General features: G+C 36.7%; 2 protein-coding genes across 5 annotated transcripts in view; one reads left to right on the forward strand and one right to left on the reverse strand.

The window, feature by feature from the left end:
* LOC105718582 (syntaxin-3) overlaps nucleotides 1-12,939 on the reverse strand; it is a 141,329-nt gene that overhangs the window by 15,801 nt on the left and 112,589 nt on the right. The window lies entirely within an intron of this gene.
* LOC105718527 (heterogeneous nuclear ribonucleoprotein D-like) lies at nucleotides 10,854-11,795 on the forward strand. The gene has a single exon (XM_064365500.1). The coding sequence runs from the start codon at nucleotides 10,858-10,860 to the stop codon at nucleotides 11,764-11,766; it is 909 nt and encodes a 302-aa protein (XP_064221570.1). The 5' UTR covers nucleotides 10,854-10,857; the 3' UTR covers nucleotides 11,767-11,795.

A 12,939-nucleotide genomic window follows, 5' to 3' on the forward strand; every position in this document is an offset into this window, starting at 1 on the left:
GCAAGGTACAATCGACAGGTTAGTTTATTATTTGAAATGCTCACAGCTCTTACCTCTTTCTGAATCCCACACTCAGTGACATGGTAATTAAACTCATATCCCTTCGCAGTTACATTGGTTATAGGACAGCCAGGTCCTAGAGACACTTCATCAGAATGCAAAATATGATCTTGACCAAGTAAAGTTGGTTCAGCCACAACCCAGAACATAGAGGAAGTACATCCTGCTGACACTGTTGGAAAACATTTTTTAAAAATATTTAGATAGCAACGTTATGCTAGAGGACACCAAGAGAAAGTCTGAATATAAAATATTTTTTTAAAAAAAGATACTATTGTAAAATAGCCTTGAGAGATACAATATGATCATTCAGATGAAATGGTAAAATTATAAATGGAGGATCAGTCCTATTCAAGCCTATCTAGAGACAACCTCTGTCTTCCCCACACTTCCAGTACTGTTTCCTTAAAAGTTCAACAGTAAGCTAAATGTGGGATGCTGTCTCTGCTTCTTTTGCTGTATGGGACTGCCTCTGGATTGGAGGAGACTCAAGCTGGTGTGCTGGCCCTGAGTTTACATAATTAGGATGGTATAAAAGACTGATAGGGCACTGAAGCTGCAGCTTCTATGGCCTCCTATTCTTATCCCTGGTAGACATCTACAACCCATGTGGGTGAAGAGACAAAGGAAACTGTACCCTTGAGCGTTTGCTAGACCTGCTAATAGGATAAAGAGCTGCACCTGCTATGTCTCCACCCTGCATCCTTCTATGACGCAAAAGGAAGATCGTCTCAGATTAAAACCTATTCATGTCTGGTGAGTCTGTCAACTCAAAACATTCACAGCTGTGGTGCTACAACAGCATTTCCTCACTTGTGTCTATTAACTCTACTACCAGAAACATATCCAAAAAAACGTTTTTAGACAAAAACATGTTTTTGTCTAAACAAACGATTCATCACTGTATTTTCATGATAAAAAAATACTAGAAATAACAAAATTACATTATTTTATATGTGGCATTTCTATCCAGTAACTTTTTAAATAAAGAAAAAACATATAGTTTAGATGAGAAGATTACTGAAAAACAAGCCACGGGTAGGTAGGACACATGGAAAAAGTGGAATACAAATAAAACAATTAATATTAATGATAACAACTTTATGACTTACGAAGTAAGAAGTGACAGGAGAAAGAATGAAGAGCTTTATTTTCACAATCTGATTTATGATCACTAACTCACGATCATTTAGGAGGCAACAGGGCAGAACAGGAGGCAGGCAGCAGGATTATGAGTGGGAGATCAGGGTTGGAGGTGGAAGAACAAGTTGAAACCTTAAATAGAGAAATATTTTTCCACAGGAAGGGTGAACAGGGTGACCAAACACTACAGAAAACACCTACATCCAGAGGAAGAATAAAAACTAGCTCTTTCTCAAGCATTAGGATAAACGAGATCAATCACTTGCTTTATGGGGTGGTAGAGAAAAAACAAGAGGAAGCAATACCACTACAGAAGTCAGAAAACTATACTGGAAAGTCACTTCTACTCAAAACAGCAGACAGTAAAAGGCCCACAACCGTTAAGAAACCATGCCTTAAAACAACAAAATATAAGGGTCACTTGTACCTGACTTTTGCTCAGAAAGAGTCAAAATCATGCACAAAAGCAAAGACGATTGCAACTCCACAAAATTCTTCATGACGTCAGCAGCCAACTAATGACCCCTGAAAAATTCAGGCAATTGGAAGCGGCTGCCCTGCTTTGGATACTTTTATACCCACTGTCACAGCCAGCTGACTACATTTACAGTCACTTTTTGCCAGTTATTTTCCAGAATTCTATTGTTTTTGCCAATCTAAATTGTTTAATATTTGAAAAATACAGAAAGTATAAAGAATAAAATAAAAACTATTTATAAAAATGACTATTTTTATATTCACAGAAAGAATTTTTTCTATCTGCTGAAACTTGACATTCTCTTGATCACTTCAGAACCAAAATCAGGACTGCAAATAAAGTGTCACTGACCAATCTGGAGAACTGTGACTTCTTCAGGCTCTGCAAAGTTCCTAGAACCGAATGTTCACAGAGTGTCAACGCATGTTTATTGAATTGTTGGGGAATGGTATTAAGGGGGTTGTTTAAACCAGTGATTTTGAAACTTTAGCAGCATGAGAAACACCTGCAGAACTTGTTAATACACAGATAGCTGGACCATGTTCTGGAGATTCTTATTCAGGCCTGGGAGTGGGAGGGCCAAGAATTTACATTTCTGAAAGTTTCCAGGTGCTGCTGATGCTGCTGGCCCCAGGATCATACTTTGAGAACCGCTGCTTCAGACATCGTCACTTGAGAGAGTATTTATTTCAAAATTATCTGGAACACTTTTAAAATATGTGTATCCTAACCCCAATCTAGTTCAGTGAGATCTGTTGTAGCTGGAAATGTAAGAACACGTATAAGTCACTGCAGGGTCTTGTCAAACAATCAAATTCTCACAGTCTAACTCAGTGGGGCAAGATCCAGGAATCTGCATTTTTAACAACTGCCCGCAGGTGATTCCTGGAGGCTCATACTTTGAGAAACTCTGAGCAGAAGTCCTCAGGACTGCTGATGAGGCAAGGAGGGAGGCAGATCTCCAATTCGCCTTCAATTATTTTCATTTTATTTCTATTTGTTTTATATTAGATCTTTTCGGTGTTTTTTTTGAAAACACCTACATTATAAATTCTCAGCATCCTTTGACCTGAAATGTAACATCATGATTTTAAATTAGAAATCAGATGTGCCTGGGGCTACTCAATAAATGACATCTTTGATGGATCAATAAGGAGTAAAACCATAAATCCAAATCCTATTTCTCATCATATAGTCTCCTGAGACTTCCAACATCTATAATATAAACCCTGCAAAACACGTATGTTACCTGTGCTACTAGTCATTATCTTTTGAGAATCTGGAATGACCTAAAAGAAAACAGAGACCAGTCCAACCAGCATGACATTGGGCCAGGTTCCAGAATCAGCAGTCTAAACAAAGTCTTCTCATAAGAGATAAAAGAAATAAAATAAAAATTCCTTCACCCAATGAAACATTTCACACTTCCCTCCCAATTTTAACTTCTTCTACACACCTACATATTATAACAGAAAAAGAGAGATGGAATAAGTCAGTTTGCTACCACACTACTTTGAATCACCCTCAGAGACTTTGCTCAGGGACCCATGTGTTAGAGGGTTTCACTCTGAACTTCTTTGTCATGTTCTTCTCTGGGCACAAGAAGTGTGTTGAAACAAGGGAACATGCCATCCAAATCCCAAGCCTTCATAATTTCCTGCCTAAATGGCCTTGAACTTACATCCAAGGACTGCTTGAGCCCCTTCCCTGAGTCAGTTCTCTCGGGCGTATATAGCCCTGAGCCTAACGCTGGCCAAGGGGCAGTTGTCTGCTGGAAATATGGATGGAGCTTGGACACAACACCTGGAGTGTCTACACATGTACACTCGAGGACCTCTACAATGCAGGTCAGAGTGGGGTTAGAAAGAGGAGGGATTTGGCCATGGACCATGGGCAGGGGAGGGTAGTAGAGTGGAGATAGATGGCAGCTCTCACCACATTGCAGTGTTTCAGTGTGAAATTCCCAGGACTCTCAGAATTCTAGATTAAAATCTATCTTTCTATCTCATTATGAAAGTTACTTTGTCTGACACAAGAACAGAAAGCCAAACATCTCATGTTCTCACTCATAAGTGGGTGATGAAAAATGAGAACACATGGACACAGGGAAGGGAACATCACACATTGGGGCCTGTCAGTGGGTGGGATGACTAGAGGAGGGATAGCAGGGGATGGGGGGATCGGGGAGGGATAGCATTAGGAGAAATAACTAATGTAGATAACAGGGTGATGGATGCAGCAAACCACCATGGCACATGTACACCTATGTAACAAACCTGCACATTCTGCACATGTACGCCAGAACTTAAAAGTACAATAAATAAATATATAAAATGAAAAATTTTTAAAAATAAAGAAAGTTTGTCAAAATAGGAGACATAACATATCTTGTTTACCAGTTTCTTCATTTAAAGCTTTTATATAAATATACACGTTATGTGCCTCCACTTGTACCCTTGCTCCAGTTCCCATGCATGTGAGGTGGGAGCAGACTTGGGGCCGTTTGCCCTCCACACAAAGTATTAGGTCGGTACAAAAGTAATCTCAGTTTTTGCCATTACTTTTAATTTGCAATTACTTTTATTGGCAAAAATCGTGATTACTATTGAACCAACCTAATAACTTGTCTTGGGAGATATCTACTGATTTCCTTGGGAACTCTCTTAGGACCTTGTCTTGCTTTGCCAATAATCCTGAAAGGACCTGGGTTTTACTAAACATCTTTGTGCTTAGGTCACTCATCAGTGTTCACCTTCAGCAAGTCAAGCAAATAATCAGAATTACATAAGTCTTATTTAGCATGGAGAGAAGTGAAACAAAAGGAGTGTTGATTATTTCAAAGTGGATCTGCTTGAGGAGATAAAGGAATGCTGGGTAAATGTCAATAACACACTTAACACGTGGGCCACTTTGACTTCAACCCCAGATGTTTACATCCCTACCGTACCCTCAATTTCCATGGCATGCACCACTATCATTTACTTCTTTTCTAGTTTGCTCCTGTAAAAACTTCTAATATTTATCCAATGAGATTATCTCCTGATACATGTTATTAATTTATCATTTGGCTTAAGGATCTGAGGTTCATTTCAGCAAATATTTGATAACTTCTTTCATCATAGGCATTTTGCATGGTACAGGGGAGGACACCATAGTGAACAAGAAAGACTTATCCCTGCCTTTGAGGAAGTCATAGTCTGGCAGAGAGACAAACATTAAATACACACAGTTAAGAAATAATTCTGCAAAAAATTAATTGCTATTCTCATAAGTGCTGCAAACAAAAGTACACAGTGTCGAGAGAGTAGCTCTACTAAAAAAAGAAATACAAAAATTAGCTGGATGCAGTACCACATGCCTGTAATCCCAGCCCAGGAGGTGGAGGTTACAGCTAGCTGAGATTTTGCCACTGCACACCAGCCTGGGCAACAGAGCAAGACTGCCTCAAAAAACAATAATAATATATATATATATGATATATACAAATATCCAATAATTTTATGAAAAGATATTCAACATTGTTAGTCATTAGAGAAGGTATAGATGTTGCCATGTTACCATAAGACCCAGTAATTCCACTCCTAAATATATATAGAAAGAATTGAAAATGTCCATAGAAAACTTGTACACAATGTTTATAGCAGCATTAGCAAAAAAAAAAAAAAAAAAAAAACAACGTAAATGTCCATAAATGTCCATCAGCTACTGAAAAGAGTCAGGCATGGTGCTCATGCCTGTAATCCCAGCACTTTGGGAGGCCAAAATGGGCATATTGCTTGAGCCAAGGAATTCGAGACCAGCCTGAGCAACATGGTGAAACTCCATCTCTACAAAAAATACAAAAATTAGCTGGGCATTGTGGTGCATGCCTGTAGTCTCAGCTACTCGGAGGCTAAGGTGAGAGGATCACTTAAGCCTGGGAGGTCGAGGCTGCAGTGAGAAATGTTTATCATGTTGCTCTCTTGTCTAGGTGACAGAGTGAGACCCTGTCTCAAACAAACAAACAAAAAAACCCTACTACTGAATAGATAAATAAAATGTTATATATCCAAGCAATAGAATATTATTTGACCATTAAAAATGAAGTTCTGGGCTGGGCATGGTGGCTCATGCCTGTGATCCCAACACTTTGGGAGTCTGAGGTGGATGAATCACCTGAGGTCAGGGGTTCAAGACCAGCCTGGCCAACATGGTGAAACTCTGACTCTACTAAAAATACAAAAAGTAGCCAGGTGTGGTGGCAGGTGCCTGTAATCCCAGCTATTCAGGAGGCTGAGGCAGAATAACTTGAACCAAGGCAGAGGTTGCAGTGAGCCAAGATTGTGCCGTTGCACTCCAGCCTGGGCAACAAGAGTGAAACTCCATCTCAAAAAATTTTTAAAAAATGAAGTTCTGATACATGCTACAACATAGATGAAACTTGAAAACATTATACTGAATGAAAAAACTAGTTATAAAAGACCATATATTGTATAATTTCATTTATATGAATGTTCTACAATAGGCAAAGTATATAGAGAGAAAGTAGATAAGGTTTCCTATGACTGGGAGGACTGGTTAGTCACTGCTAATGGGTATGAGGTTTCTTTCCAGGTGATGAAAATGCTTTATCATTGACTGTGGTGCGACAGTTTGCACATATTCGTGAATACACTAAAAACCATTAAACTGCATTCTTCAGTTCAATGAGATGCCAGAAATGTGTGGCCAAAGGCTAAGAGAGATAAGAATTTAGAAGGGGATTTATTATGTACAATATTAAATTGCCTCTAGAATTATCATTAGGATTGGATCCCATTACCCAAGGAGACAAGTACAAAATCTGTTCCAACTCACCTGGCCTCTTTCTCTCCTGGAAAGGCCCAGAGAATACTACCTTAATTAGACATTAAGATATGAATTAGTGAAAGCAAATTGTTGGGATTGACAGTGAAAGATTTAGCCAAAGATTTGAAATTATTTCAGTCACTATAATGTGTTCCCAGTTTAGCCAAAATTAGATGGCAGTACCTAATCATCAAAGACAAGTTGTAGAAATTGCCATAGCCAGCTATAGAATCAGAGTGACAATAGAAGTGTTTTGATCCACAATGATTTATGACATCACCTAACAAAACATGAGGTAACTGGGAATTAAATAGATAGTCAACTAAATAAAATATTGCTTTAACTATATAACTGGAAAAACTACTAAATATAGTGTATTATTTATCTACTTCCACATAACTAACTACCTCCAGACTTAGTGGCTTAAAACAATCATTTTCTCACAAATCTATATGTAGCAACTTGAGTTAGAGTTAGCTAGGCACTTCCATTGGTCTTGGCCACTGTTATTCATTGTTATTCATGTGACTTTAGTCATCTGGTAGCTCAACTAAAGCCAGATAATCTAAAACCCCATCTCTACTAAAAATACAAAAATTAGCCAAGCATGGTGGTGCTTACCTATAGTCCCAGCTACTCCAGAGGCGGGAGAACCCAGGAGGTGGAGGCTACAGTGAGCCAAGATTGCACCACTGCACTCCAGCCTAGGCTACAGAGCAAGAGGCAGTCTCAAAGAAAAACCAAAGAAACAAGATTCTGCATGCAAGAGACCCACAGTAGCTATAAGGACACATAAAGACTGAAAGTGAATGAATGAGAAAAGATATTCCATGCAATTGGTAACCAAAAGAGAACAGGGGTGGCTATACTTATATCAGACAAAAAGACATTTTTGAAAACTGTTACAAGAGACAAAGAAAATTATTATATAATGATAAACCAATTCATCAAAAAGATATAAAATTGTAAATATTTATATACGCAACATAAATATTCGCATAAAGCAAATATTAACAGAACTATTAACAATATTTAGACCAAATGGACCTAACAGACATATACAGAACATTCCATCCAACAGCAGGAGAGTATACATCCTTCTCAAGCACACATAAAACATTCTCCAGGATAGATCACTAAGTCACAAAATAACTGTTAACAAATTTAGGAATATTGAAATTATACCAAGTATCTTTTCTGACCCCAATAGTATAAAACTGGAAATCAAAAATGTGAGAAAAATTAGAAAATTTACAAATACATGAAAATTAAATAATACACTCCTGGAACAATCAGTGAGTCAAAGAGGAAATAAATAAGGAAGTAAAAACGTATCTTGAGACAAATGAAAAGGTAAATACAATATCTGAAAACATATGGGATTCAGCAAAAGCAGTACTGAGAGGAAAGTTCATGGTTATAAATGTCTACATTAAGAAAAAATCAAGATTTTAAATGAACAAACTAAGTTTACACATTAAGGAACTAGAAAAAGCATAATCTAAACCCACTTATCAGAAAGAAGGAAACAACAAAGATCAGAGAGAAGAAACAGAATAGAGAATAGAAAAACAATGCAAACGATCAACAAAACTAAGAGTTGGCTTTTTGAAAAGATTTTTAAAAATCAACAAACCTTTAACCAAGAAAAAAAGAGAGAAACTCAAATAGGTAAAATTATAAATGAAAGAAGTGAAGACATTACAACTGCTATCACAGAAATACAAAAAATCATAAGAGACTACTATGAACAATTATATGCCAGCAAATTGGATAACCTAGAAGAACTGCATAAATTCCTAGAAACATACAATGTACCAGTACTGAATCACGAAGAAATAGAAAATCTTAACAGATCAAAAATATAAATAAGGGGACTGGATCAGTATTTAAAAACCTCCCAACAAAGAAAAGCCTAGGACAAGATGCTTCACTGGTGAATTCTATCAAATATTTAAAGAAGAATTAATGGCAATTCCTCACACACTGTTCTTTAAAAATTGTAGAAAGAATATTTCCAAATTCATTTTACAAGATGAGTACTACCCTAATACCAAAGCCGGATAAGGACACTACACAAAAAAAAAAAAAAAAATCACAGGCCAATATGCATAATAAACATAGATGCAAAAATCTTCAACAAAATACAAGCAAACCAAATTCAACAGCACATTAAAAGAAGAGATGCAAAAAAAAGTAATTGAAAAAATTTAGCATCCTTTCATGATAAAAACTCTTGACAAATTAGGTATAGAAGAAATCCACTACTGAGCCATTAAAAGAAACGAAATAATGTCTTTTGCAGCAACTTGGATGGAGCTGGAGGCAATTATTCTAAGCAACACAGGAGTGGAAAACCAAAAATCATATTTTCTCAGTTATAACTGGGAGCTAAGCTATAAGTACACAAAGGCATACAGCATGATATAAGGGACTTTAGAGACTCAGAAAGGGAAGGATGGAAGGGAGGCTAGAAAGAAAAAAAACTCCACATTAGGTACAATGTACACTACTCAGGTGATGGGTGCACTAAAATCTCGGAATTCACCATTATATAATTCATTCATGTAACAAAAAAATACTTGTACCTCAAAAGCTATTAAAATAAAAATTAATTTTTTTGAAAAAATAGTTCCCCAGGATATTCACAGTTCCTTCACAGAAAAAGTGTTCTATGACCAAGTACAATTGGAGAACTCTGTGTTCTATGGTCCAACATTTGTAGAAATGTAGCCTAATGTATAATAAATTTTCCTTTATAGATAGTCAAAAGGCATTAGATATTGGAGGCTGGGGAATATCTGACAGTAAGGAAACCTGTTCAATCACTGTAAAAGAAAAAAGAAAAGAGAAAAAGAAATCTACCTCAACATAATACAGGGCACATAAGACAAACCCACACCTAACATCATGCTCAATATTAAAAAGTCGAAAGCTTTTCTCCTAAAGTCAGGAACAAGACAAGGGTGCCCATTCTTATCATTTCTATTCAATATCACACTAGAAGTCCTAACCAAAGCAATCAGGCAAAAAAAAAAAAAGAAAGAAAGAAAGAAAGAAAAAAGGAAAAGAAATGAAAAGCACACAAATGGGAAAGAAAAAACTAAAATTATCTCTGTGTACAGATAATATAATCTCATACAAAGAAAGTCCTAAAGACTATACCAAAAAAACTTTTAGAACTAATAAACAAATTCAATAACATTGCAAAAAAGCAAAATTAATATAACAAAAATCAGTTGTATTTGTCTACATTAACAATGAAATAATCTGAAAAAGAAATAAACAAAATAATCTCATTTATAATAGCATCAAAAATAATGAAATACATAGAAATAAATTTAACCAAGGAGGTGAAAGATCTGTACACTGAAAATTACAAGATATTGATGAAAGCAACTGAAAACACAAATAAATGGAAACATTTCTCATGTTCATGGATTGGAAGAACTAATATCTAATATCGTTAACATGTCCATATCACCCAAAATTACCTACAGTTTCAATGCAATCCTTTTCAAAATTCCAATGGCATTTTTCACAGAAATAGAAAAAATAATCCTGAAATCCATATGTAACCAACAAACTTCAAATAACCAAAGCAAAAAGAACAAAACTGTAGGCTCATACTTTCCAATTTCAAACTATATTCCAAAGCTATACTAATCAAAACAGCATGGTACTGGCATTAAAAACAGACACACAGAACAATGGAACAGAGTCAACAGCCCATAAATCAACCCACATCTATACAGTCAACTAATTTTCAACAAAGGCACTGTGAATACACAATGAGGACAGAATAGTCTCTTCAATAAAAAGTAGTGGAAAAACTCAAAATCCACACAAGAAAGGATGAAATTAGACCCCTCTCTTACATCATTCACAAAAAAATAACTCATTGTAAAGACCTAAAATTGCAAAACTCCTAAAAGAAAACATAGAAGAAAAGCCCCTCGACATTGCTCATAGTAATGATTTTTTATATGACATCAAAAGCATATGCAACAAAAGTAAAAATAAAGTGAAACTACATCAAACTAGAAAGTTTATGAAGAGCAAAGCAAAAAAAACAACAAATGAAAAGGCAGCCTGTGGAATACTTGAGAAAACATTTGCGAACCTGAAATCTGATAATAGGTTAATATCTAAAATATGTAAGAAACTTATGCAACTCAATTGCAAAACAAAAACAAAAACAAAACAATCTGATTTTAAAATGAGCTAAGGACCTCAACATTTTCCAAAGAAGACATAAAAATGGCCAACTGGCGATACAACGCTCCGCCGCCGCTGCTGCCGTGACCCGGACTTCGCACCAGCACCCCCCTGCCGACAGCTCCGCCACTATGGAGGACATGAACGAGTACAGAAACATAGAGGAATTCGCAGAGGGATCCAAGATCAATGCGAGCAAGAATCAGCAGGATGACGGTACAATGTTTTTTGGAGGCTTGAGCTGGGATACAAGCAAAAAAGATCTGACTGAATATTTGTCTCGATTTGGGGAAGTTGTAGACTGCACAATTAAAACAGATCCAGTCACTGGGAGATCAAGAGGATTTGGATTTGTGCTTTTCAAAGATGCTGCTAGTGTTGATAAGGTTTTGGAACTGAAAGAACACAAACTGGATGGCAAATTGATAGACCCCAAAAGGGCCAAAGCTTTAAAAGGGAAAGAACATCCCAAAAAGGTCTTTGTGGGTGGATTGAGCCCGGATACTTCTGAAGAACAAATTAAAGAATATTTTGGAGCCTTTGGAGGGATTGAAAACATTGAACCTCCCATGGACACAAAAACAAATGAAAGAAGAGGATTTTGTTTCATCACATATACCGATGAAGAGCCAGTAAAAAAATTGTTAGAAAGCAGATACCATCAAATTGGTTCTGGGAAGTGTGAAATCAAAGTTGCACAACCCAAAGAGGTATACAGGCAGCAACAGCAACAGCAGAAAGGTGGAAGAGGTGCTGCAGCGGGTGGACGAGGTGGTACGAGGGGTCGTGGCCGAGGTCAGGGCCAAAACAGGAACCAAGGATTTAATAACTATTATGATCAAGGATATGGAAATTACAATAGTGCCTATGGTGGTGATCAAAACTATAGTGGCTATGGCGGATATGATTATACTGGGTATAACTATGGGAACAATGGATATGGACAGGGATATGCAGACTACAGTGGCCAGCAGAGCACTTATGGCAAGGCATCTCGAGGGGGCGGCGGCAATCACCAAAACAGTTACCAGCCATACTAAAGGAGAACATTGGAGAAAACAGGAGGAGTTGTTAAAGTAACCCATCTTGCAGGACGACATTGAAGATTGGTCTTCTGTTGATCTAAGATAATTATTTTGTAAAGACTTTCTAGTGTACAAGACACAATTGTGTCCAACTGTATATAGCTGCCAATTAGTTTTCTTTGTTTTTACTTTGTCCTTTGCTGTTTGTGTTATGACTCAATGTGGATTTGTTTATACATATTTTATTTGCATGATTTCATGTTAAACTTCAAATAAATGCTTCCTTATGTGAAAAAAAATGGCCAACAGGCATGTGAAAATGTGTGCAATATCACTAATCATCAGAGAAATTCAAATCAGAATCATAATATGATATCACCTTATACCTGTTAGAGTGGCTACTATGAAAAAGACAAAAGATAACAAGTATTAGCAAGGATGTAGAGAAAAGAGAATCTTTTGTGTTTGCAGAATATAAATTTGCACAACCATTATGGAATAGAGTATGGTGGCTCCTCAAAAAATTATAAATAGAACTGCAACATGATCTAGCAATCTTACTTCTGGGTATATATCCAAAGGAAACAAAATCAGTGTTTCAAAGAAATATAGTTACTCCCATGTTCATTGCAGCATTATTCACAATAGCAAAGACACAGAAACAACCTACATGTCTGCTGATGGATGAAGGGATAAAAATTGTGCATGTATATATACATATATTTCCATAATAGAATATTATTCAGCCATAAAAAAGGACATAGTGCCCTTTGAGACAGCATGGATGAACCTGAAGAATATCATGCTAAATGAAGTAAGTCACAAATACTATGATCTCATTTATATGTAGATTCTAAAAATATCAAATACATAGAAACAGAGAGTAGAATGGTGGTTTCCACGTATGTATTATATAAATATATGAGAGAAAGAAAGAGATTTATTACAAGGAATTGATTCATGCAGTTATGGAGGCTAAGAAGTCCCACAGTCTACTGTCTGCATGCTAGAGACCCAAAAAAGTCAGTGGAGTGATTCAGACCAAACTGAAGGCCCAAGAACCAGGGGAGCTGATGTAAATCTCAGCTTGAGGGCTGGGGAAGATAAGATGTCCTAGCTCAAACAGCCTGGCAGGAAGCATAAAAGGGGTGAATTCCTCCTTCCTTCACGGTTTTTCTCTATTCAGGG

Source organism: Aotus nancymaae, unplaced genomic scaffold, assembly GCF_030222135.1.
Source record: "Aotus nancymaae isolate 86718 unplaced genomic scaffold, 86718_ANA_hifiasm-v0.15.2.pri h1tg000059l, whole genome shotgun sequence".
Taxonomy (NCBI): Eukaryota; Metazoa; Chordata; class Mammalia; order Primates; family Aotidae; genus Aotus; species Aotus nancymaae.